The sequence below is a fragment of the Eurypyga helias genome, unplaced genomic scaffold, assembly GCF_000690775.1.
Source record: "Eurypyga helias isolate BGI_N326 unplaced genomic scaffold, ASM69077v1 scaffold8096, whole genome shotgun sequence".
In the NCBI taxonomy this organism is placed as follows: Eukaryota; Metazoa; Chordata; class Aves; order Eurypygiformes; family Eurypygidae; genus Eurypyga; species Eurypyga helias.
Genome location: NW_010255927.1, coordinates 1 through 25397, shown reverse-complemented (window position 1 = coordinate 25397; position 25397 = coordinate 1). Strand labels below are relative to the sequence as shown.

Below are 25397 nucleotides of genomic sequence, written 5' to 3'. Positions count from 1 at the left end.
TTCTTTTAGAGAAACTGAAGGCCACCTAGCCTCTCCATCTCTCTTTGTCCTAAACTACTCCTAAATGTCCAAACATAGCCCTCATGAATTGCTCCAACCTCAGCTCCTGCTAAAGCTGTAGTAAGGTCTTGAGTGAGTGTTCCACTGATTTTGATCACTGCACTCTGACCACAAAGACATGACCCAGTCTGAAGCATCCAGCGAAGAGAAACAAGGATGGTTGCAGAGGCTCTAAAAAATGTCTGGGAGTAAAAGATAAAGAGTTCTGAAGTTGCACAGTCTAAAAAGAAAACTGAGGAAAGATGTGACCACAATCTTTACGTATGTGAAGCATTGCCACAGGGAAATACTTCGTTCCTGCCTGAGTGCAGGGACAAAAAAAAAAAAAAAAAAAGATATAAATACCAAAAGAAAAGTAAATTAGACATTAGAAGATTTTTTTTTTTTTGGTAGAGAATATAGTTAAACAGTGCAACACATTTAATAGAGGCATGCTATCTTCAAATGTAATAGATTTTAAAATGTAAACTTGCCGAAAATGGCTTAGTGGTAGTCTTGCTGTAGTTGTGTTTGCCTAAGGACTTAAGACAAGATCTGTGGAATGAAGTAATATATTTTATTAGATCAACTAATGCAGCTGGATGATGGATGCAGGCTTTCAGGCACACCATTCTTCTTAGGATCTAAAGAAGTATGTGATCTCAAGAGCATATGTGCCTTAAAGTCTGTGTATTTTTTTCCCAGCTGTTTTAGCCAGTTTAATAAGAGAATGGTTTAACTCTAGCTGATTCCATTTTAGATTTGGACAACCTCTTGAGGACCCTTATAACTCTGTTCTTTAGCATTCTGTGACCTGTTTATTATATCTGAATTAAGCATAGTGCTATATCCAGTCAGATTAAGGAGACTTTGAATCTTCATCCAGATTTGCATGATGTATGAATTAGTGTTTACAGGAAAAGAACCTTTGATGTACAGTGAGTTGTACTGTTTTCTAACAAGAAGTATTGTGGTATTTATGGAAAATGTTGTGCATCAGTTTTTAGAGACTTTTTAGGTGGCTGAATCAAAAACATTCAAAAGCAATTGATTGCTACAATCTCTCAGGGTTTTATGTTCGCAGTTATTAAAACACTTCTTTTTAGGCTAGTTTCTCAGACTCATTTTTGGCATTTTTAATGTATTAGCCTATGAATTTAGAGCAACCATGTTAAAGGACTGATTTGCCTCATTTCTAAAAGCCTTTCAAATTGAGAAAGTGGAAAAAGAAAAGATAAAACACGCTTTAAAGGCACATCTTATAATGTCAGCTACATGCTGCTTTTGATCTCAGTAATCATCATCAAAAATATACCACATTTAAAATGAGTAGTGCTTAATAGTGCAAAAATTACCTTTGTTGGCTTACTTCAAATCACAGTTACCCAGACAGCTGCAGATGAAATAGGTATATTATGCCCAGCAAATTATTTTATAAAATTATTGTTGTCTTGGTACAGTTTGCAAGATTCTGTGTCATAGCAATTTCTATTAAATATCATGCTATCATAAGAAAAATTATTGGATTACACCTTTACAAAGGTAAATGTGTCTTTCCGTAGACTAGAGCCAATAGGTTAAAACAGATCCGAAGAAAGTTGTGTGAATGGTTAGTGAAGATAAACTAGCAGGAAAATAATTTGTTTCATATATCAGATTGTTTCCCATGCTGTGGCCTGTGAAAAACTATTCTTTGCTTACTAAGATTCTCTCTACATGTACCCTCTTGATTCTACTCTAAAAGAAAACACATGGTTCTTATACTGAACTACATATTCAAATATTTTTTGTTAAACAAAGGACACAAACATTTCCCTAATTCTGCAAAGCCTAGTGTTTTCCTGTTGAAACATTCCCTAAGTCATTTCCATCTCACTAACTTGTCTTTCCATATCCAGTTTGCATTGCAGTGTGGAAGAATCATCACATGCGGACAGTTACCAACTATTTCATAGTGAATCTTTCTCTGGCTGACATTCTGGTCACAATTACTTGTCTTCCAGCAACTTTAGTAGTGGACATCACAGAAACATGGTTCTTTGGGCAGCCCCTCTGCAAAGTGATTCCCTACTTACAGGTATTATTTTACTGTGTTTGTGTACACATTACCCATGTAACAAAAAAGGGAAAGAACAATAGCATGTTCCTAATACATATAACCCGATGGAAGTCTATCCCTGCTACTGAAGTAGATATCTCAGGGTACATGCTCAGGAGTAAAGGGCTTTTCCACTTGTGAATATGTTTATGCTTAATAAATATTGGTCTTGGTCCATCTGATTGTTAGACTTGGGCAATACACTTTCTGGAACATCTCTCTGATGCTCTTCAATTTCTGTGATCTTTTTTAATAATTCAGAAGGGATATAAAGCAATAAAAATGCCTGTAAATAAAATTACACTAATTTATACTCTCTGTTTGTGTGGACCTAAATAGCTACACAAGTGTCCAGGGCAAAGAATCCAGCCTTCTGAAGGGAGTCTAGGGTTTTATATGTTTTTAGTGTCTTCCTTTGCATTCTTCAGAAATAGTCAAAGCATCTAGGTTCAATGGGAGCTGATCAGATTGTCTGCTTTAAGCAGTAATTCCCACCAATCATTTACCAGTGGAATAATAGTTATGAGATCATTTGCATCAAAATGATTGACAAATACCTTTTCTATGAATAGCTGGTTAGATGAAGTGACTGAACATACTAGAATAACAAGTGTTTGGCCTTTCAGTCATTATAAATCAAAATAATTAATCAGAACTCTGAATGTATGCAGTTGATCAGCTCTGTGCCTCCAGCACAATTTATATTTTCAGCAGATACCTGTACGGCTGAAGAGCCACATTGTCAAGGGCAACAGTTCTCCAGCAGGTATGTCTGCTACTCCATGCAATCAAAATCACAAGAGTTTTTTTGAAAGCCTTCATTCTAGTGGAAGAAAATCTGAAGAGAAAGTGAAATTTTCATCTATTGTACGTAGTGAAAGAGTAAAACCAAAGTGATAGGTCATTCCCTATATTTTATAGAAGGTAAAATTACATATTCTGCCTTAAAATGATTGTTGGTTTGGATTTTTGGGGTGGGTTTTTTGGTGTTGTTTGTTTGGTTGGTTTTGGTTTTGCTGTTTGGTTTTTTTTTTAGCATGAGGAGCTGAATCTCCATTGTTCCTGTGAAAACTGAAAAGGCAAAATGATCATACTGATATCCAAATATAGCACAGAATACAAACAAACAAAATTGTTCTACAAAAAAAAGATCTAATTAGTTGTCTAATGTTTTAAAACTAGACTTCAGGTAAAGTTTTGCAAATTCTAAATTACGTGAAATTTGCTCTTTCAGCACCTGACCCTGCTTCCCCTAATCAGTTTGGGTGGCACCCTAATCTGTGAAATGTCCTGTTGATTCTAGTGGGACTACAGCAGATGAGGATATCTGTATTAATTCTGGAAGAGGTGATTTTAAAATTAGTCTTTTCCTGGGAATAATTTCTATTTAATAATTGCAGATAAAGAACAAACTATGTTGAAAATGGAAATAATTTTCAAAACTTTGAGAAAATTTCAATAAATAATTTTTAAAGCTCTGAAAAAAAATTACATTTACATTTACATCCTGTTTCCTTTTCTTTAGACAGTTTCAGTCTCTGTGTCTGTACTAACACTCAGCTGCATTGCTTTGGATCGATGGTATGCAATTTGTCACCCTTTGATGTTTAAAAGCACAGCCAAGCGAGCAAGGAACAGCATTATAATTATCTGGATTGTGTCCTGCATCATAATGATTCCTCAGGCTATTGTTATGGAGTGCAGCAGTGTGTTCCCAGGATTAGCCAATAAAACCACCTTGTTCACAGTGTGTGATGAGCACTGGGGAGGTGAGTGTGTCATTGACCATAAAGATGGAATTTGTACTGCTGTTAAGTAATAAAAATATCAGGACATATTAATATGCAGTCAGGTTGTATAAACATATCACAAAGTGTTCTTAATTCTAAAAGCTTTCCTAGAACTACCGTTTTTCAAATACTGTGAAATCCTATTTTCTTTTGTATTACTAAGACTTAAAGTACATTTCAAACCAAGTTTAAATGAATGAGGCTGACTTGTGTCTTGACCGTGTTAATGTTTCCCAGAGGATAGAAATGTTCCCACCCTTAAATGCTTATGCTTATATAATTCTGTGATCGATGGGCATTGCAGGTTTACAAAGACTTCAGTATTTAGCCTTAAGAAATAGCTACATAGGAATAGAATTTCTGTTTACCTGATATATTGCTTTTGCTAATTGCTGATATTTGACTAGTCTTTATAAATAACTCCTGGGACTTCGATGCAAATTGCATGTCATTACAGAATTTACAGAGATGTCATCGAAATGGGGTAGTGAGTTAATCTACAATTTGAAATTTGTCTTAGACAAGATCATTTAAATAACTTTGTTAATGTCATCAGTTAGAAATGGTCCTATCCAAGAAGTGTAATTCTTTCTTTCCAGATTAACTTTGACTTGTTCTGTCTTTGAATTCAGCTGTAGGAAGCCATAAGGTTTGCCAGAGAGCAACTACTTCTATTTTGTCTCCATTCGCAGCGAGTGGTGTTAGCCACCCACCCAAATGGTTCAGACTCCACTCTGGTGGGCCTTGGCATAACTCCAGTGCTAACAGAGCATATGAGTTACATGCTGTGACTCTGACACAGGATATAATGACCATCATCAGTAATACCATTATTCACACACAGGAAAGCCAAGTTTGCCAAAACATATAACTGAAAGGTGCCTCTTTAATAGCCTCTAGTCAGACTAAGACACAATCAGATTCTCCCCCAGAGCTGTCTGTGTAGAAGATTCCAGACCTGTGAACAATTAACATAGAATACAACTGGTTCACCTGTACTTAATTATCATGATAAATTAGCTTAAGCAACTTGAACTGCTGAGGGCTCTTCCATGTGCTCTTTTGGAAGTTTCTCCCCTGTTAACAGCCTCCACAGGGGCACGAGGGATTAATGAGAAGACATTGGCTATCATATTCCCTGTTCTTTATCTCCTTCATCCCAGTTGGTCCTGTGGGACAAGGCAAGTGGGCAGAGATGGCCATTAGCACGCTGGCACTTGTTGAAGACGACGATGTGCAGAACGTTTGTAGGTTAGAGGAAGCCTATGTTAAGCTCAGTGTTGTTTCACAGGAGAGGACACATCTGCTCTTTACTTCTAGTGTTCTTTCTTCATCTGTGAACAATTTTGTATTCCAGGCTGCTGCTGGACGCTGCAGTATTTATGTGACTATTTTGTTTCACAGCCTTCGGTCCAAGTACAATTTGTGTCCACTCATTTTGGCTGCAGAACTAAATATCTCTGCCTTCACAACTTCAAGATTAGATCTGCGACAAAGACTTTTAATCAACCTAGGAAATGAAAATGATGTGGTTAATTAATTAGGCAGTCAGAAGAGCGTTTCATCAGGGAATGCCATATCAGAATTTCCTGAGCTGCATTGGCCACTTTTTGATTCTCAACGGGGAAGTGTTGCTTTCAAACTACAGAGTCCGTAGTAGCCCTAGAACTACTTTAAAGGGTGCCTCTTGTTCAGTGCTTCACTGAAGCAGTTGCAGCCCAGAGATAAGCCTGAGCTGGAGCACCCATTACACAAGAGAAAACCAAAAACATCCCATGTGTTTGTGAGACTCTCCTCATATGGAGTGATTTTTTCCAAAATGATATCTGTTAATCTTCATGTTATGCTGTGAGCCTTCACTTAGTTGTTTGGAGAGGTAGAAGGGGGTATAACAAAGGCAGATACTTGTGCGTAGAGTTACATTCTCTTTCTATGTGGCTTCAGAAATGAAGTGTAAACACTTCAAAATTATTTTGGTTTTGTTTAAAATTTATGTTGAGCATGAAGTGAAAATAATTTTTCATTACAAATACGTTGAAGTTTTCTGAAATGGGAAGCTTTTTATTCCACTGAAAGATAAGAATCCTATTTTTATCCTGCTGCCTTTTTAATGAGTTATTCTTCTAATGATAATGCACCATCATTGCTAGTTATTCTGCTGGTGCATTTCAGCTATGCATAAAAAACAGTCCTCTCCACTTTCTAATAATAGCTTATCATAGTAACTTGAGAGAAGAACCTTTCTATGCATTAAGTTACAAGTGGGTTGCTCAAGTTGTGCAATTACTTAGTAAATGTAGAGTTAACCATATGGGGATAAAATATAATGGATAAATACCTTAATATCCCTTTCAGACTATGGAGAGTCATTAGCTACAAATAATTTCCATTCAAATAAAAATGTCTAAGGACACTGAGTTAGGCCAGAAAATAGAAGATGCAGTTTTTCTACTGAAAACCAGGGTTTGAAATCACAAAGGCTCCCAAACAGGAGAACAGAAGAACATGGATAACAAGGCAACACTTTGAAAATACTGGTGAGCCTTTAGGCCAGAACATGGAATAACAAGCTAATAATTTCAAAGAAAATAGTTGCATTTTGTTGGGTTTTGTTTTGCCTTTTTTGACTATGGGAATATTGAGGGTCAAAGAAAGCAAACTAGAAGGAGCCTGGAGGAGAAAGGAATTCATGTTCCTACAAATAAATTAATTTGCAAAGAGAAAGTGGAGATGTGGATACTGCATGCATTCAAGACATCCTCAGCAGATCCTATAGGAGAGTCATTTTAGAGGAAAGGAATTGTATTTGGGTGTTTATTGCTTTATTTAGAACTGCATATAATTTATGCTGTCTAAAATTAGGGTACACCTGATGAAAACTTTGCAGAATATCATGTACACCGCATGTCCCAGGGTTGTTAAACTGTGAAATGTCATGGTTGGGACTGCAAAAAAAGGGGCACTTAATGACATTTTCCAAACTGTTTTGGGAGTCTGTTCTAATTCTGGGAACTCAGGGCTGCTGAAGCATGAGGTGCTAGGGAGGACTAGCTGGAAGCCATGTCCAGGAAAATGTCGGAGATGCCAAAGCAGGAGACAGGACTGTACCCTACCCAGACCTCGGTCCAGCTGCTGAAATCCATACAAACCTGATGAGTGTCTGGAAGGAAGGTGTGATCAGCACTGTGACACTTAGACTCCTTAACAGTGAACAAATAGTGGCCACCCTGACTAGCAAGACTTCAAGCATGCTGTTGGAGAGCTGCCAGTGACTGCAAATGGAGCAATAGTTCAGCCTAAAACAGGGCTCAATTTCTTTTTAATTGCTTCTAGCATTCCTGAATATAAAATCCATTGCCAATTCTAGGCTGAGGGTTTTTCATTTTGAGTACTGTCTAATAACAATATTTTATTTGGGAATGCAGAAGGATTCATCATGTGACCTATGCAGGCTCACTTAAGGAGACAGTGTTGGCCACAGTTCTGTAATAGTCTGTAATTGCTATGTGCTGAATTTGATGATAAAGTGCCAAAATAAAAGAAACATATTAAAATGAGTTCACCATGTGTCCAAGTCAGCTAAATACATTCTCTTAGAGCTGTTCACAAAAAGAGTGTTAGCCAAAGTGTATTAGCCAACCCCTTTGCAAATGATAAAAAAGATTATGGAGATAATCCTTTCCCAAAACTACATGGTTGAATGGAAAGAAAGTGAAGACTTTCTGTCCTGTTTCCTCTTAAACTATTCATAAAATAGTACAGAAACATATTGTCTTAATTCTGGAAAACAAATAGCTGGGAATTGCACTATTTCATGAAGGCTTATACATCCTGTTTATTGAAGTGTTCAGATTTTAAGGAAAAAACTTCTTGTGGGACATTTTAATGCAGAAAGAAATCAGAATATTGTTAATGCTATAATTATGCTGGGTGTTATAGTGAATTGATAACAAGCATAATTTAATAGGTTTGAAAAAGTGATTTTAGTATTAGCTAACTGTAAGTACTCTGACACAGGAACATAGTTTTGAAAGGACTGTTTTTGTGGTCAAATTTTCTCTACTGTGGGCACCTACTTCATAACATCCCTATTTACTAAGCTTTATTCTAAAAGTATATTCTTTTGCCTGCATTGCTTCTTCATATTGTTAACTCCAACACTTCATAAGTGTCTTCCTGAGACTAGGGAACCTGGGAACTCTTCACTGGTGATCAACCGACTTGATAGTCTTGTTGTTTTCCCTGTTCTTATGGAAGCTGTCAAGAGTACCAGTTTCATTATGCGCCTATGGCTTAAGGGAATATATCATTTGCTAGACATATCAAAACCTTTTGAGTCTGGGTTATTTTCAGTTTGTATACATATGTATATATATACATGCATGGATATATGTGTTTACACAAATACAGTAACATTCTGGCAAAAATCCAGAAGCTGTAGCTTCAGTCTTCTACCTCCTTGCTTCATTGAACAACAGTCTGGGACTGGAACACAGTGCCGAGAAGGAAGCTTTAGAAAAGTTTAAAATTTGTTTAATAACCCCTGCAGCAGACAAAGATTTGTTTTAGCATACCGATCCTTTATCAGGTGCAGTAATCATACTGTATGACTGGAGCTGAGTAAGAAAGCCAGTCTCACCCCAGTCCGATCCCTGTGACAACCTGTTTGCTTTTTGTCCCCTTCTCTCATTTCAGTTAAATAGTGGTCAGTGATGTGAGAATCATTAATTTCATCTTAAAGAGTCTGTTACTCCAGCTAAGATCAATCTCCCTCTCTCTCAAAGCCCCTTAAGTGACCGTGGAAAGCAAAGACACTTTTCTCCTCTTCTGCTTGGCAGTAAGAGGTTCAGCATCCCAGGCAGCTGATATATCACCAGGACCATAGGCTGATTGATGTTCTCATTCAGGAGCCTGGAACTCACTCACTTGATAAATGAACAGTATCCCAAACCAGCCCTTCCTCCTTCTTGCTGCTGTGATTGTCAAACAGCTTTAAAGCTTTTCTTTGGCTCAAGAAGCTAAACAGAGTCATGCTTCTTAGGGAAAGGTTCTACAAAGGGTTTTGCCTTGGGTGGAGGAGGGACAGGTTTCCTTTGATGTTTAGCAGCTGGCACTTTCCAGGTGGCTAAACTTCAAAGGCAAGCGTCAGGATCTTTCTCCAACCTGGTCCATCAGTTCTTTGTAGATAGCTAGGCTCATTTAATGTTTCACTTTACTTGGAATGTTAAATTGGAAGCCATAAACTCCAGATGGCCTTTTAAATATGTACTGTCCTTCTACCTGAAAGGGGCCTGGCTGCCTGCAGAGCATTGATGAGGCAGGTGGCACCTCCTTCTGTGCAGAAAGAATGTACTCAGCTCTGACCTCCCGTGATCCCAGTAAGTCACGTTACTCCGGTTTCTCCTTAATCTCTCCACCTGTGAATCATGCGTGTCAGTATTTCCCTGTCTGACAGGACTGCTGTGAGGCCGCATTTTCTGGAGTGCAAAAAAAAAGTTTGACAACAGCAGTCAATATACAAACCCAGGTTATCACTGATTATAAAAAAAACTGCCCCAAATGGTCTGCCTGGGACATTGACAAGAGCTGGTAGCTGCAGCTGCTAGTTAAGAGTTGGTAAGCTGCAGGATCTTAGACCAAGTAGGGAGCCAAATGCTGCTCATCTGAATTTTTTGAACCCAGATCCATCAAAGCTTTCAAATGTCAATGGCAACGCCTCTGTTTCCTTTGCTAGCAATGAACATGGGCTGGATTTTGCTGTGGCACATTTTGATTTCCCCCATACTGAAGTTTTGCTGACTGGTGCCAGCTGGCACTTTCAGGCCCAACACTGAGTGTGATATCATTTGAGTCTGGGTTTGAGGGTCAGCCTGGGGTTAACATGGTGGTGTACCCCTCTCCACTGTGACAGTACAAAGACCATGTATTTGTATCTCCTTGTGTAATCAAACTCACAGGGGTCCTCCTGATATGCAAAGGGACCTCTTGTTTGATGGGGTCCAAAATCTTAGTCACTTTAAGAGTCAGAAATTAAGTTTGACTCACCAATGTTTTGATGTCCTGCAACTCTTCCTTTTCTTTCTAATTTTTTACTAAAACAACGCTTGAATATAGAATCTCAGTTGCAGATCTTATGATCCCAAAACATTCAGAAATTCTGGAAATAACCATAAACATTCTTTCTTTAGCCAAAATGCAATGCTTAGGGTTACCATGCAGTCTAACAGCTCATAGAGTGCACAGTTTTTCTTCTACTCCTTATTGTCCCTATAATGTTTATTTCTTTCTGAGGCCATCCATAAATGTTATATTGTAATTAATACCGAAATTTGGTAATACCAAACTACATTTGATGTTACGAAAGTGAAGGCAAGTTTTCCAGGCATCCACTGCACATTCTACAATAATTTGACAATGAAGATTATGATGCAACATTCTTAAAACACGATATAGTCACAACGCCTGCAAGATGTTTGTCTCTAACCAAATAACATTCATAAGTTGTCCTTTGAAAAAAGATACACAGGAAACTAGAACACAGTGGTAGCAAACTTTTTAAAGTTGTATCAAAAATAATCCTGGAAATTTCCTGTTTAGAGCATGTAGCTGAATTATTTCTGTCTTTTAAATGTAATCATAACAACAGATCACTGTTTCTTAATCACATTTATTCTGCCACCAAAAAGTGATTTAAGAAATGCCTGTCTCTCCTCCCATCAGCATCCTGTGTGCTGCAGAGTACACTCTCTGCTTATAGGTGAGAGACACTGTGATTTACTCAGGGATACATAGTAACCTTTGCAGAATTAAAAGTAGAGACAGTTACACAACCTGTTAAATACGTCAAAGATGAGGTAGGTTGGATAATTAGTTAGCTATTGTTAGATAATGAAATTTTTTATTTTTCACTGCTTTAATAAACAACAAAACTTCTGAAGACTTCATGCCTAAAGTAAAAATGGAATATGAAAGCAGTAATGAGACACAAGATGCATGAGATAAAAGCATCTTTATAAGAGAAACAGAATGTATATAGAAGTGATTAAAAAATCAATCCTGACCATAGTCTTATTGGATATATCTTCCATTATAACCTGTTCTGATTGAAAAACACATGCATATTTATATGAATAATTTGGCTTAAAGCGATTTTGAAATGTATGTATATTTAAATGCACTTTTCTTATTTTAATTCTCTTTGCAGCTGAGGTTTACCCCAAAATGTATCACACATGCTTTTTTCTGGTGACATACATGGCACCACTGTGTCTTATGGTGTTGGCCTATTTGCAAATCTTTCGAAAGCTGTGGTGTCGCCAGGTAAGTCACTTAACACTAGCTCTATTTGCTTGCTGTTGTGACTATGTGCAGATTCCTATGTACAACCCTCTTCTTACATGCTCTATATTGTCACTTAGGATTTGGATTTTTACATCGCTCACTGTTTTCAGGTTCAGTGACACTGCTGGCTTACAGCGACCTTGGATAGGCACTGAGATGCATTAAAAAATTAAGGCAATCAGGCTGAATGTAAACCCCTTCATAGCCCATGTCTATGAATGGCTTAGAGGGAGGAAAGAGAGAAAAAGGCAACAGAAAGATTGATTATAGGCAGAAGAAAGGTCTCTCCCATTGTATCTAAAATGCTTACCAGAATACCTTAGGTGACCTTATTTATACCACTAAAATCTCCTGCAGCAGACTAAAGTTAAGACTAATCTTCTCATTTTGTTAGTAGTCTGTAGTAGTATTTTTATTTTTTATTAAGTTTCAGGTTCATGTCAGGTCCAATCTGAACAAAAGTTAGACTAGAAAGTCCAAGTATCAGAACTGTGAGACTAGAATTGCCTGATGTGAAACTAGTTGTTACCAGTAACATTTGATGTGAATTACTGACAAATAATTGGCATGATTTCTGATGTGAACATCCATTATTTCAAGCTTCAAATTAAAAAATACAGGGGAAAAAAAACCAAATACAGGACAACAACAAAAACCTCAGAGCAACGAAGCACACTAAAAATATCTGAATTAAAGTGTCAAAAAAGATGTGTTTTTTTCCAGGGACATCTTTCCCCCTCCAACAATTCGAAATGATGACGGGTTGAGAATAATTTTCTGGGTGTGAAATGTAATCTGTCGTCCATCAGCCTATGGTTCTCTCTGATGTCTTCTGCTTTGTCCGGGATTTATCTATATCTGTAGTCCTCCACCACACCCTGCCCTTTCATTCCATAAAGAAAAATAAACTCATCCTGTTGAAGACATGATGAAGATAATACCCTCCTGTCCTCTCAAATGGCTTTAACAATGGCTGACATTTCCATCAAGATATAGGCATGAATCATTTTTCTCTCACCATTGTGTCTGATACTATCTAAATATGAAGCTGTCCTGGCCAGGACATCATATCTGCCACATCAGGAACATCTGTCTTGCAGTTCGAACTGATCCATCAGAGAAAACAAAAGTAGGCTGTAGATTTCTAAATATACATCTGTTAAAAGTAGAAATCAATTCTTATACTGACAAAACATATTACTTGCAAATAGCTAAAGTGCAGGAAAAAACAAATCTGCTTTACATCATAATAGCAGTTATTCTCTCTTCTAATCAGCTTAGGTTAAACCATAGTTACTCTTTATCTTGCTGTTCATCTTTACATTCTTATTTTTGCTTTTAATTTCTTATATATGTAAAGTTCAATAACAAGATAGTTTGAAGGTAAAGTTTAACCTTTACACTTTGAGGGAACTCTTCACCAGAACAAAGGCGTTGCTTCGTTAGTTTTGAAACTGAGTCTAACATAGCTCTGCTCTGCATTGCTGCAGTTACCTGTCCTGTAGCTCCCAGTGACCTTATCTCCATATTCATTTTTAACCTTCTATTCTGCACTTGCTTTACAATCTATCCTCCTAAGCTGTCCATTAATTAAGTTAATATAAAGCAATTGCTCGTAATCTGCATGTAGCTTGAAAATGCTGGTTCAGATTCAGAGCAGAAGTTGAATGACTGGAAAACCAAGATGTTGGTGTTTTTTGTCGTCCCCTCCAATTGTATTAGCTGGCCTATTTCTTCACAGTATTTCTTCTCCCTGTGCGTCTTGCGTGCTGACAAGGTTAGGATGATCCTTTTTTTTTTTTTTCCAGTGGCAAAGAGACAAATACTGCTACAGGCTTAGAGCTATCACTGATGTGAAATTACAGATGTCTCTGTTCGTAGCCTAGATGCTAGCACCATGTGTAAGAGGCTGCACTAAGTGAAATTAAAACCACTACACATCTATTATCAACTGTGACTTGGCACCAGACATCAGGCATTTTTCTGAGTGCAACAGGTGTGCCATAATCTGTCATGTAGAGCAAATGAATGCAGTGCTCTAAATGTATTACTTGATAATAGTTTCAATTAAGAAATCATGCTGTTTACCACATCTTCAGTGAAATATAATGAACGTATTGCAAGTTATAATAAGCCAGCCAGATGTACGAGATAGAAAAAACAGCAAACAGTAGACACTTCCTATCTCTTACATTTTTTTTAAAGCTTCTTCTTTACAATGGTATTGTGTGTGTAAATTTTCAGATGGCTAAAGGTAAGACAGATTTACAAGCTGTCCTTACCGTACTTTGTGTAATAGCTCTTAAAAGTACTGATTGTGTCTTCCAAGCAGATCTTCTGACTATGTTTTACAATCTTTGAATTAATGATTCATCTTTGTAAAGACAAGAACAATCACGTCACAAATACCAGGGATTTTGAGTAATTTATTTTAATTATTAACAAGGAAGTAGTGACTTAGAAGGCTATGTTCTCTTGTGGATTTTAAGTAGTTTAAAAGTAACTTCTGAAAAAATAAATAGGACACAATGTAGTCATCATGAAAGAGTTGATACATAATTCGTATTATCAAGTTCCACACTGTGTGCTTCAATTTATTGATGTCCAAGTGCTTTGACACTAAAGCCTACTCATATTAGTAATTAGAAACCCTACCCATTTTCATTTTGCCAGCTGAAATATACCCTTCCAATCTTTGCAAGTTGCTACTGCATTTGGAGAGATTTTCTCTGTTTCTAAACCTCTTGGTCATAATTTGAGGGGATAGAGGAAAGGTGCATAAGAAAATAACAGCAACTTTCAATACCTGTTTGGACACAGCTAGTGGGCTTTTAGTGAATCATTGGAATTACACAGTTTCTCCACAATTATCTCTATGACTGATAATCATAGAATCATAAAATCATTTAGGTTGGAAAAGAGCTTTAGGATCCAACCATGAACCTATGTCATGGTTTAACCCCAGTCAGCAATGAAGCACCACACAGCCGCTCACTCAGCTCCCCCCATGGGATGGGGGAGAGAATCAGAGGGAAAAGGTAAGAAATCTTGTGGGTTGAAATAAGAACAGTTTAATAATTGAAAGAAAATAATGACACTATTAGTGTTAATGATAATAATATGCAATTAAAACAAAACCAACCAATCAAACAAACAGAAAGAGAGACACACAAAATGCAGGGGGAAAAAATAATTGATAAAACTGCTCACCAGATGCTGACTGATGCCCAGCCAGTCTCCAGGCAGCCCCCATCTACCCCCAACCAACTTATATACTTAGCACGATGCCTTATGACCTGAAATATCCCTTTGGTCAGTTTGGGTCAGCTGTCACAGCTTCTTGTAGAGAAGAAGCTGGGAGAACAGAGGCAATATGGGAAACTGAAAAGTCTCTGGCTTAATGTAAGCATTGCTTAGCAACAACTAAAACATCCCTGTGCTGACAACACTGTTTTCAGCACAAATCCAAAACATAGCCTCACACTAGATACTATGAAGAAAATTAACTCTATTCCATCCAAAATCAGCACAGTCTAAGATTGCCAAGTCCATCACTAAACAATGTCCTTATGTGCCACATCTTCATATCTTTTAAATGCCTGCAGGGATGGTGACTCAATCACTTCCCTGGGCAGCCTTTTCCAATGCTTGATAACCATTTCAGCGCACAAATTTTTCCTAATATCCAATCTAAAGTTTCCCTGGCACAACTTGAAGCCATTTATCCTTGCCCTATTGCTTGTATTACATGTCCATGTGTTTACATAAATGCATATTTGTAAATATTTCTGTATACACACACACACAGATGCACACACACTTCTGACTCATTATGTGCCTTAGATGGTACTGGTTCAGCTATGTGTCTGTTCATTAACTTCTTTAATGAAGTTCTTGCTGTATTACTGTCTATCAGCGTAACAGTAGCAAAGCCCAGGTGTGTGCCAAGTAAAGCCTGAGGAAAAGAAGGCTCTTTAGAAAGGTTCTCAATACAAACTCCTGAAGATTTAGAAATCAATATATAGTACAGTGAGACTGTACATTGTATACAGTCCTACCTTTGGTCACCTCTTGTTATTAAAGACTGCTTAAGCACCAGAAAAGACCCCTCTACCTGTACACAAAGGTACAAACTATGTACACAGTAATTTACTTCTGTAGAAATAGCCATTCACAATACTGAACCAAGATAATGTTTCTCTTCATCTACATTGCATCTAGCTACCATGAAAGCTGCTCACTGATTTCTTCAAATCAATCTTTGGCATAATCCAGAGGGAGATATTTGGCTGAATTTCTCTGCTTCCACCTCCAGTTCTTGCTACAGTATAGTAACTCAGTATGACTGAACTGGAAGGAAAAGCTTCTGCTTCAAAGTTAGAAGAACAGAATATCAAAGCACCCCTGATAAGCCAGAATCAGAATCTTAGGCAGCATATTATCTCAGTAGCGCACAGCAGAGACACATTGCAGTACTATGCCCCACAGCTGAGTAGGATAAATCCCTCACAATAGGACAGACACGTACAGGTATGAAACTAATACTGCTGATTTCAGCTGAATGAGTGGCAAACCCCAGCAGAAGTTAGTGCAAGGTTTGGGTAGGTTTTTTTTTTTCTTTATCTCCATAAAGGCATCAGTAAAAAATAAAAGTTACGAGGTATCCTTTGTTCTGCTTCACTGATTTCATCTTCATTACAACCCAGGTTTGCCAAAATGCTGCAATAGTTGTAAACCATGGTTGATGGTGCACATAAATGCTAAATTAAGGACTTTTCTGAGTAACGAAGCTATTCTCCAAAAAACCAACCAAAAGGAAAAACCTCCACCCCACAGAAAACAGCATAATAGCTCTTCTAGAACAATCCTGAATATGCACGCTTTTATTTTTGAACAAGTATTCCCTTTTAACTCAGTTTTTTCCTGAAATAAATATCCAAAATTTCATTAGTTTCTGGTCAGTTTGTGTGGATAAGCCCTGATTTTTAAAATGTTACAATAAACGATTTGGATTTTGCAGATACTTTTAAATATTAATAATTATGCACTTGTGAGACTAGTCACCCTGCAGACAATTGCGTTATGCATGAATAAAACTATATTTCTACCCAAAAGATTTTCACAGTATGTAAAACTGAAAACGTAATAAATGTCATTGTAATAGAGTTCTCCAAGAAAGTCCTTGCCGTCTGTAGTCCTTCACTTTTGGCTGCGGGCAGGAAATAATTTTGAAGAACTGAAGCAAAATTGCTTTATTTGGCTTGGCTTATGTGAGGGCACAGAAAACAAAAATGGAGAATTTTATTTTAATGGCATGGTGCTACCCCAACTTGTTTCAAGGTATCTTTGGCTAACCTAATTCTTCCTATGTTTGGCACTCTTCCATGATTGCCCTCTATTTATCACTGTATATACATTCAGTTTTGAAGAGCTTTTCAGGGAGATCCACACTTCAGCTGAAATTTCTTCAGCTGTTTCATTGTCATCTAGTTTGCATATTTGGAAGTTTTGTGGCACTTAAAACTCTGTAGGCTTTAAATCCTTGTTTTCTAATGCTGAAAAGCTATTTATTGTCTTAAATTAGCAGCATATTTATGGGATAAACTGCCGTACAAGAAAACATTTAATGTAGGACTTTATATCAATATAATTGCAGAATTAGGATTGGTAAGTGTGGTAGTCTGAAGAGATAAGCAAGGCAAGGTATTTGGGAATTAAAGGCAATTTTAATACATCAGTTGATATATTTGGATAAAACATGAATTTTTATGCAGACCTTCAGGTGTGATTCTGTTTTGTTTCTTCCAGCTACATCAATTAATTTAATAAAAAAGAGTACTTCTCCCTGAAGTTTACATTGTGTATGTCAATGTATCTATTTTTCTTATTACAGCTACTCACAGTGCTAGTTTTTCAGAGCACCCTTTACTTTGTCTTATTTAGATCCCAGGAACTTCTTCTGTTGTTCAGAAAAAATGGAAGCCTCTCCAGTCCTCAGCACAGCCCCGGGGGCTGGGACAATCAACAAAGTCAAAGATTAGCGCTGTGGCAGCTGAAATAAAACAGATTCGTGCAAGGAGGAAAACAGCACGTATGCTGATGGTCGTCCTTCTGGTTTTTGCACTTTGCTATCTACCAATTAGCATCCTCAATGTCTTGAAAAGGTAAAGTTTATCCTAAAATATAAACACTTGGTAAAGCTTTCTGTCCAAAACCAACCTTCTGTTACTAAGTTCCTCTTATTCTGGCAGATATTTTTGAAAGAGAAACTTACTTTTTTCATTATAAAGAAATTGAAAATAATCATAAACTTGCAAGATTAAAAAATGTATCTAACCTATGGATAGTATTTAAACTAAAGGCCAGATTATGGAACCCTTATTAACAAGCTCTTCCTCATGAAAATCATCTAGCCTATCTCCTCATTAAAACCGGTCATTTACATGGGATTACAACTTGTTTGCTGTAAATGTGCCTGTGGAAGTGAATTTACCTAAAGCAGGAGCTGAAGGTTAGCAGACAAGTGTCCTGTTGAGTCTTGGCCCTAAGGACTGCGAAATGTTGGGTTCAAACCCAAGCCCCATGAAGTACAATTTTGAGACATTAGGCTATTGTTTTCTTTTGCCTATGAAGTTTTTTTTAACTTATTTACCTTTTTCTCTCTGCTTTATCTGAGATAATTGTTTACACTCTGGTTTTTGTACAGTGCAACAGACTAAGGCTTTGATATAATTATATCTCATGAGACCTCTGGAATAGAATGAGACTGATAAAGAATGACATATAGCAGAAGATTTGAATATCCTAAAAAGTAACCAGCCTTTTATTGGTGCTTGAGGAACATTTTATTTTTAATAAATAGTTTCAAGTTGGATATGAAGGTTTAAATGCATCCCACTTAATTCTGACACTTTCCTGAGGCCTAATGTAAGTGCTTTTCATCCCTTGGTAGGCAATGTGGAGAGAAAGAAGTATTTCCAGAAGGTAGTTCAGGCCACCTGTGATCTGAACCACAGAGGAACTACATTGGCTTCCTCAACTGCAATAGCAGAGTAGGACCATAGTTAGTTTTTCAACTGAAAGGCAATCGTTAGGTGTAAGGAATCTGGACAAAGCAGGTTTCTCTAGAGGACAGAAGCGGCTACTGTGGCCTCAGTTTTGGGGCCAGTTTAGTGCCTTTCCAATTCTATTCCACCTCTTTGTGGGAGAGTGGACCTAGACCTCAATGACATGAATAAGTCTAAAGCAACTTTTCCCATCTTTTCTTGACTTATGTGACACCAGCTGACTTGGGTTACTTAGCAGAAAAGTCACGCATCTGCACCACTGCAAAGTAAAGTACTGATCGTCTCTGTTGTGCTAAACCACCAAGACAGGAGGATGAGAGATAGGGAGAGGACTTTATTGAATAAAGTGAGCACTGTTGAACCAGCTTTTCTGTTTTTTGACTGCAAATAGGTCATCAGAGATAAAATTAGGCTAGAAGTTGCCAAATCCTTTTATATGATTTTTAATTTTGCCATCTATCGGTTTTGCTTTTCTCTTTCTGTAGGGTTTTTGGGATGTTTAATCATGCCGATGACAGAGAAACTGTATACGCCTGGTTCACGTTCTCACACTGGCTCGTATATGCAAACAGTGCAGCCAATCCTATTATTTATAACTTCCTCAGTGGTAAGTTACAGTTACCTACACTTCAAGTTTAATGTATAGTTTGAATGTAATGAACTGTATCAAGTAAGATTAATGGCTGTCTAACATCAGCCCAGTTCCTCCAGTGGGAGCTAGATCCTCTTCTTGGAACAAGTTGCCTGAAATATCCCATTACCTTCAGGCTATCTACCTGTAACTAAACTCAGCAGTGCCAGGGCCTGAGTCCAAGTGCTTGGATTTGACTGTCCATGCCATTAATTTGGTGGAGAAGACCCTGGTATGACTTTGGTTCTGGAACAATTATGATTCTGCTAAACACTCCCCAAATACTGTCTGGGAGGTAGCCCAGGCCAGGGGCTGTCCCCAGCTGGCATTTTATATGCAGGTATTGGGTTTTGGAAGATGGGAGTCTTTAATAGTGCTTTAATAGTACTTGCATGACCCGACTCTGCCAACTAGGTCAAAGAACCAGCCAGCATGGCATTTACTTACTAGTATAGATTTGTCTTTATATTTATCTTATTTGGCAGAATCAGGGCCTAAACTGGTGGTATTACAGCTAAATACAGGGAGGCAAAAGTCTGTTGATTCTCACTACACATTTCCTGACTGTAGTTTATTTGTGGTGTGCAATGTGAGGATGATATGAACAATTTACTCTGAGCCCCAAAGGCAGACTAATGGGCTGTCAAACACTTTCAATCTTCTTTTAAAATATATTCAAGATAAAATACAAGTCAACCATGCCCTATCATTTCATATGTCAAGTAATGATTCAGTCATTTAAGCCCATGATTTCTCAATTACTTGATTTCATTAAATATGTTATTAATCAGACTATCTACGACATGATTTCATAAATCATTTTAGTTTGTCCACCCTGTCTAGCCAAGAATAATTCTGTTTTCATGCCATACCTCACGTATCTTCTTACAAAGATTCTATTTTTTCTCTTCCTCCAAGATGTTGAAATTGTGATTTCCTGCTTCTTCTTTAGAAGAACATCTGAGTGTCTTGCATTAATTTTACCTTAGATAGCTGTTTTTTTCTAATCTATAAAGTTTGTTGAAACACACTTTATGGTACAATTTTTTCATGAGTCTTTGTTTCTCATTGACAGGGAAATTTAGAGAAGAATTCAAAGCAGCATTTTCTTGTTGCATCTTTGGCATTCGCAGTCACCACGATGAACGACTCACCAGAGGACATGCCAGTACAGAGAGTCGGAAATCCTTGACCACCCAGATCAGCAATTTTGATAACATTTCAAAACTTTCAGAACACGTTGTATTGACCAACATAAACACACTTCCAGCAAATGGTACTGCACTTATTACCCACCGGTAGTATACTTGTCCATATGTTTGTTGATGATGTGGACATAAAATTTAATTGTGCATACAAAAATATTTGAATCTGAGCAGAATGCAATGAGTGAAGGATGGTTACAATTAAGAACTGGCTGCAAGAAAACTAACTTACAAGAAATATTTTATAGAATATGCTACAACTTTGATTATATATTGATGAAACAAAATTTCATCTTATTTTTTTAAAAGTTGAGTCGCAATTGGGGAGAGGGTAAAGTAATCATATTTTATATAAATATTGTCTTTGGAACCCTATTTCCTTTAGACACCTAAGTGAATACAGAACAGTTTGAAAGTATGGAAATAATTTGATCATTTTCTGTGGAGTTGCAATGTGTTTATAAATAGCTATATTCTCCTCAGAGGTAATTCTCTGAAGTTGTAGTCTATTTTATAACAAATATTATAACAAAATTTGGTGTACAGTTTGAACTACCTGGATATTCTTGACTATTTCAAATTATCTGCTTACCATGCATTTTGGTGTGAGTTGGGATGATCAAAAAAGAAATTCACATTAATTTCTTTTCTCTCATTTTCTGTTCTTTTTCCTGTTGGGGGTGTGTGTGTGTGCGTGTGTGTGTGTGTGTTATTGTGCGTATTCAGGAACACCTGGGAAGCCACTCTTGATTTTTCTCCAATACAGGTTGATAAACAAATGAACACAGTGTGTAATGAAATGCAGATGTTGTTTAAGATTTCTCAGTTCTGGGTAAACACTGAAATGATTCTGCAGTTCTCTAGCTTTGTGAATAGATGGAAACTGGCATATAATTTATTATTTTATATTTTGCAGTATGTTATATGTTACAACCCAGCAGGACTTTGCAGGGGACTGCAAATACAGGATTCCTCCCTCCTCTCTGAGGGAGGTGCATGTTGGTTGTCTAGAAATTAGTCAAATGCCATAGGTTACAACTATATAAGCTCTATACTGGTAACAGAGAAGTTGGTATTTCCAAGGACAGCTAATCTTTTCCTAAAATATATATCTAAAAAGAGTTAAAAAATTATCTCTGAAAAAGTCTGTTCTTTTCACTTACTGTAAGAGGATTTTTTTTCTCCTGAATTCAGGCTGCTCTTCTCCAGTGGTGATGCCATTCCTATATGTAAGGCAGAAGCCATGAAATCTCAATGACAGTGTGGCTGTAGAGGATGTCTCTATATCTATTATTTGTCATCATTCTCTTTCCATGTCTGTCCTGTACTTATGGCAGGGGGGTTGGACTAAGTGATCTTTAAAGGTCTCCTTAATCCCAAACCATTCTATGATTTTGTGATTGTACAGAGGAAACTGTAGTGCTCTGTTTGTCACCATGGCACCTGGATAAGGAACAGTGCAATTTACAAAATAATGCACATTAAATAAGTAGTAGAATGCATTAGAAGTGTTTAAAAGTAAGAAAATCATGTCTTATGCATCAGAAATCCCCTTAGACTTCAGTCAAGAAGTCTTTACTTAAAATTTGCCATTGCAATTTGGAACATATTTTGGCAGACCCTTTTGTTAACAGATCATCACTTGCACGGTGCTCAGAGAGTGACAATCATAGGGTGACCCAGTCAGCTACACGATACAAACAGTAAAATCATCTTAAAATCCTTATTTTATCTCACAGGTATTCCAGCTACACTCAGCCCATTGAAATCAGTCGAACTGCATTTCCACATACCAGGGATGAACATGACTTCAAATTTAGATGAAGCTGTGAGGGTTTCTGCAGAAGACACTGGCAACAAAGAGAAAGTGGAGTGGGACAAATTTCTCCCTAGCATAACTAAACTTACCTCAATGGAGTTACAGCAAGGATGACTTTGGCCAATACGTGTAAGACCACCAGAAGATTTCACATGCTTTTAGCTGCGTTACAGACTACAACAACTGGACAAAAGGATTCTTTCAAAATGACTGCCTCTCCTATTTCTTCTCAGTCTTACAGAAACCTACTTACCTCAGTATGAGCTGAAGAACATGTCTTTGCAAGTCTTTTTAAGGATTGGATTGTATAATACTTTGTAAATACTGTAGATATTTATTTTTATATATTTTAGATGCTGTGGAATGTTCTAAAATTTACCATATAAAGAACTCTTAAGTATTTGAAATGTCTCAAACATAATTTATTTATATCCTCTTTCTATAAATGATTGACTTATTTACAAGTAATGCTTACTTATGCACTAGTGATATTTTGGAATTACTTTGCACTTCTTTTTCTGCTAATTCACTTGTAGTAAATTCTACATTCACTATGGAACTCTGACTTCAGATTGATTTGGGGAGATTTTGGGCTACTTTTCTAAGCACAAAGTGCTGCAAGTCACCTGTTTTCCTAAGATTACACTAATTAGCCAATTATTTTATTTTTTTCGTTAGACTCAACAGCCTAAAAAGTAACTACTTAAATAAAACTTGCATGATGGTCAAAGGTGCTATAAGCTCAAAATTCCTACTCAGGACAATAGGAATAACAAATGTCAGCACCCCTGAAGGACAGGACGTTTTAACATAGGTAGCTCATTTTAGTCCATAATGTCTGCACATGTTGCTCCAGGAGATGTCTGAGGATCTTTAAAATAGAAAACATTAGTTATCTTGCTAGCTTTCATGATTTCTCTCTCAGCTGCCATTTAATACTAATGATACAAACAATTATCAGATTTATATGCCAAGAAAACTTTGACTTTTCAACAATTAAAGTAAAATGTTTCTCTCTGGAAGTTAACAGAGGTGATATCTCACTTATTCATTTTCCATTTATGGGGTAAGCTCGCTGGTCTGGGGCTTCCTACCATGCATTGTATTTTTACTCCTTAAAGAAAGAAAATGGTGCACCAGTGGATGGTCAGTAAACTAGGGGAATGTGGCCTATTGGTGAGAAAGAGGTTAATCTATGAAGACCTCAGCTACACTCTCCTCATGGCACTATTCTTTCATTTCAGTTAAGATTTTTAAAGAGGAAAGATAAGATGGGCAGGATAACTTGTTTTTCTGTCCAAAGCATTTGACATAGAAAGCAGACATTCACACATGTTCAAATGTTCCTGAAAAGCCAATTATTCATAGACAAAGTGTTATTCGATTAACTTATGTAAATATTTTTTCTAGGTTTTACTTTGACTAAATGTCATGCGATGTAGCCTATGACAACACCTATAGTTTTATGAAGTGCTTAATCACTTTATGCTTTAACTTTTCCCAACAGCCGTTTTACTTGATATTGTTGCAATTACTCCTAGTTTGCACTGGTGTAAAGTGAGATAAAGAAATTTTCATTTGTTTGTACATTAAAGTTTTCTTTTTCTATTAAAAAATACAAAGGACAATATTTGTTTTTTATATTAAAAAAAGAATAAGGAGAAATACCTAAATGGAAAGAATGTTTAAATATCAAATAAAATCAGGAATTTCTGTATCCCTATGTGTAAGCTTAATTTTTTAATATAACTATTATGTCAGTGCTATTTCAAGAAATTGTTTTACTTTTTCTCTTCTAAGAAAAAAAAAAACCAAATAATTGTGGAAAGTACAGCAGGATTTGATTTCATAGCTGTTGCAATTCTTTTGCCATTAGAAGGCTATTTTTGCTCTTCAGCCACAGAAAATTAAGTAAGCTTAAACTGTGTGGAAGGAGATATTATTCTTCTATATAATTTGAAATGATTGGACAAACAGCTGCTGAATTAAAAAGTTACAGAAGTAGAAGAATGGAATTTAAAATGTTGGGTTTTGGGTTTTCGTTTGTTTTTGGTTTTGTTTTTTTTATAAGTAAATAAAAAGTCAAAAGATTCAAAACTAGTACAGCAATCTGGCTGCAAAATAATTATCAGTAATCATTTAAATGTGCCATAAAATGTTGCCTTACCCCACTGCTGAAAAATGTCAATTACGTCAAAATTTTGCAAACTTTTATTTCAAAAAATGTATATTTTAGCTCCTTCTTGAAGAAAGTACAAGAATGTAGAAAGTCAGTGTTTATCTAAGAAAACTTTGTCAGTATAAAGTGGAGTATGTATACTTTTCAAACACAAAAGGTCACACGTGACTGTGGAAGACCAGCAAAATTCTCATGCCTTGTCAGGTGTGTTGCCCAGATCCCTGAGAGATGAGCAGGGAGGGAATGGGTACAGTATTTCTAAGTTGGGTCAATCAAAACAGAACTAAAATAGTAATTTTAGGGATGCTTATGGAAAAAACTTAGTAGACTAAAACTTTAGTAGACTAAATCTGAAGGGGGGTTGAATAACACCTGCCAACACAAATCTTCTTCTTCTTCCTGCTACCTTAATGCCAATGGGATAAAATGTGTCAGTTGATCTGAGGTTAAAACACCACTAAAGGTCATTGGCAGTTTTTGGCTCCTTCAGGTCTCCTGTGACATGTTAGAGATGGAACTTCTGTCCTTAACTTTCTCTTTTGTAAGAGAAAAATCTCTCATTTGTTCTCTTTGTTATCTTATTTTCACTTTGATCCCCACAATTAAAGTATTCCAACATTCCTATGATTTTCTTTTACCTATAACTTTAACTGAACAATACGTTTTCTGTTTAGAATACAAATAAAATATGAGATATTAATTGAAAAATTATTCTGTTTTTTTTTCAGGCCAGATTTTTTTTGAGTAAATAGCATATCTCTGAGACACAAGTGATACCACCAGAGTTTATCTAAGATTTGAAAATCTAAGGGTAGGTAGAAAGTGTTAAATAGTTCTTGCCGGAGCATATGGTTATCAAGCTAAAGATCTGGTTATCTTGATGAAAAGATTTTTAATTCAAAAATTTCTGAGTTTTTGAAATAAATATTTTTGATGAAAATATTCATATGTGGGATTTTTTTGTTTGTTTGGGTTTGTGTTTTGTTGGGTTTTTTTTAGTTTTACAAACTTTTAAAAGTACGTCGACATTTTCTTCATTAGCTTATATGTGTTTTCAGGCACTGTTTCATCAGAAAAAGCTTCATAAGTGTTTAAAACTCTGTGGTCTACCTGTGCAAATTAGTGAAGGGTTTTTTACCACTTCTAGGACCTTTTACTCCATAATGATCCAAATATTTGGATACACTCAAACCGTGTGGCGCCGTTGACAGACTGGAGGGAAGGGATG

General features: G+C 36.6%; 1 protein-coding gene across 1 annotated transcript; it reads left to right on the top strand.

Moving 5' to 3' along the window:
• Window positions 1–1942: 1942 nt before the first annotated feature.
• Window positions 1943–22394, top strand: LOC104503901 (orexin receptor type 2-like). Its single transcript, XM_010153473.1, has 7 exons — window positions 1943–2116; window positions 3663–3906; window positions 11132–11247; window positions 17212–17432; window positions 18821–18942; window positions 20042–20242; window positions 21911–22394. The coding sequence occupies exons 1-7, from the start codon at window positions 1967–1969 to the stop codon at window positions 22102–22104; spliced, it is 1248 nt and encodes a 415-aa protein (XP_010151775.1). The 5' UTR covers window positions 1943–1966; the 3' UTR covers window positions 22105–22394.
• The last annotated feature ends 3003 nt before the right edge of the window (window positions 22395–25397 follow it).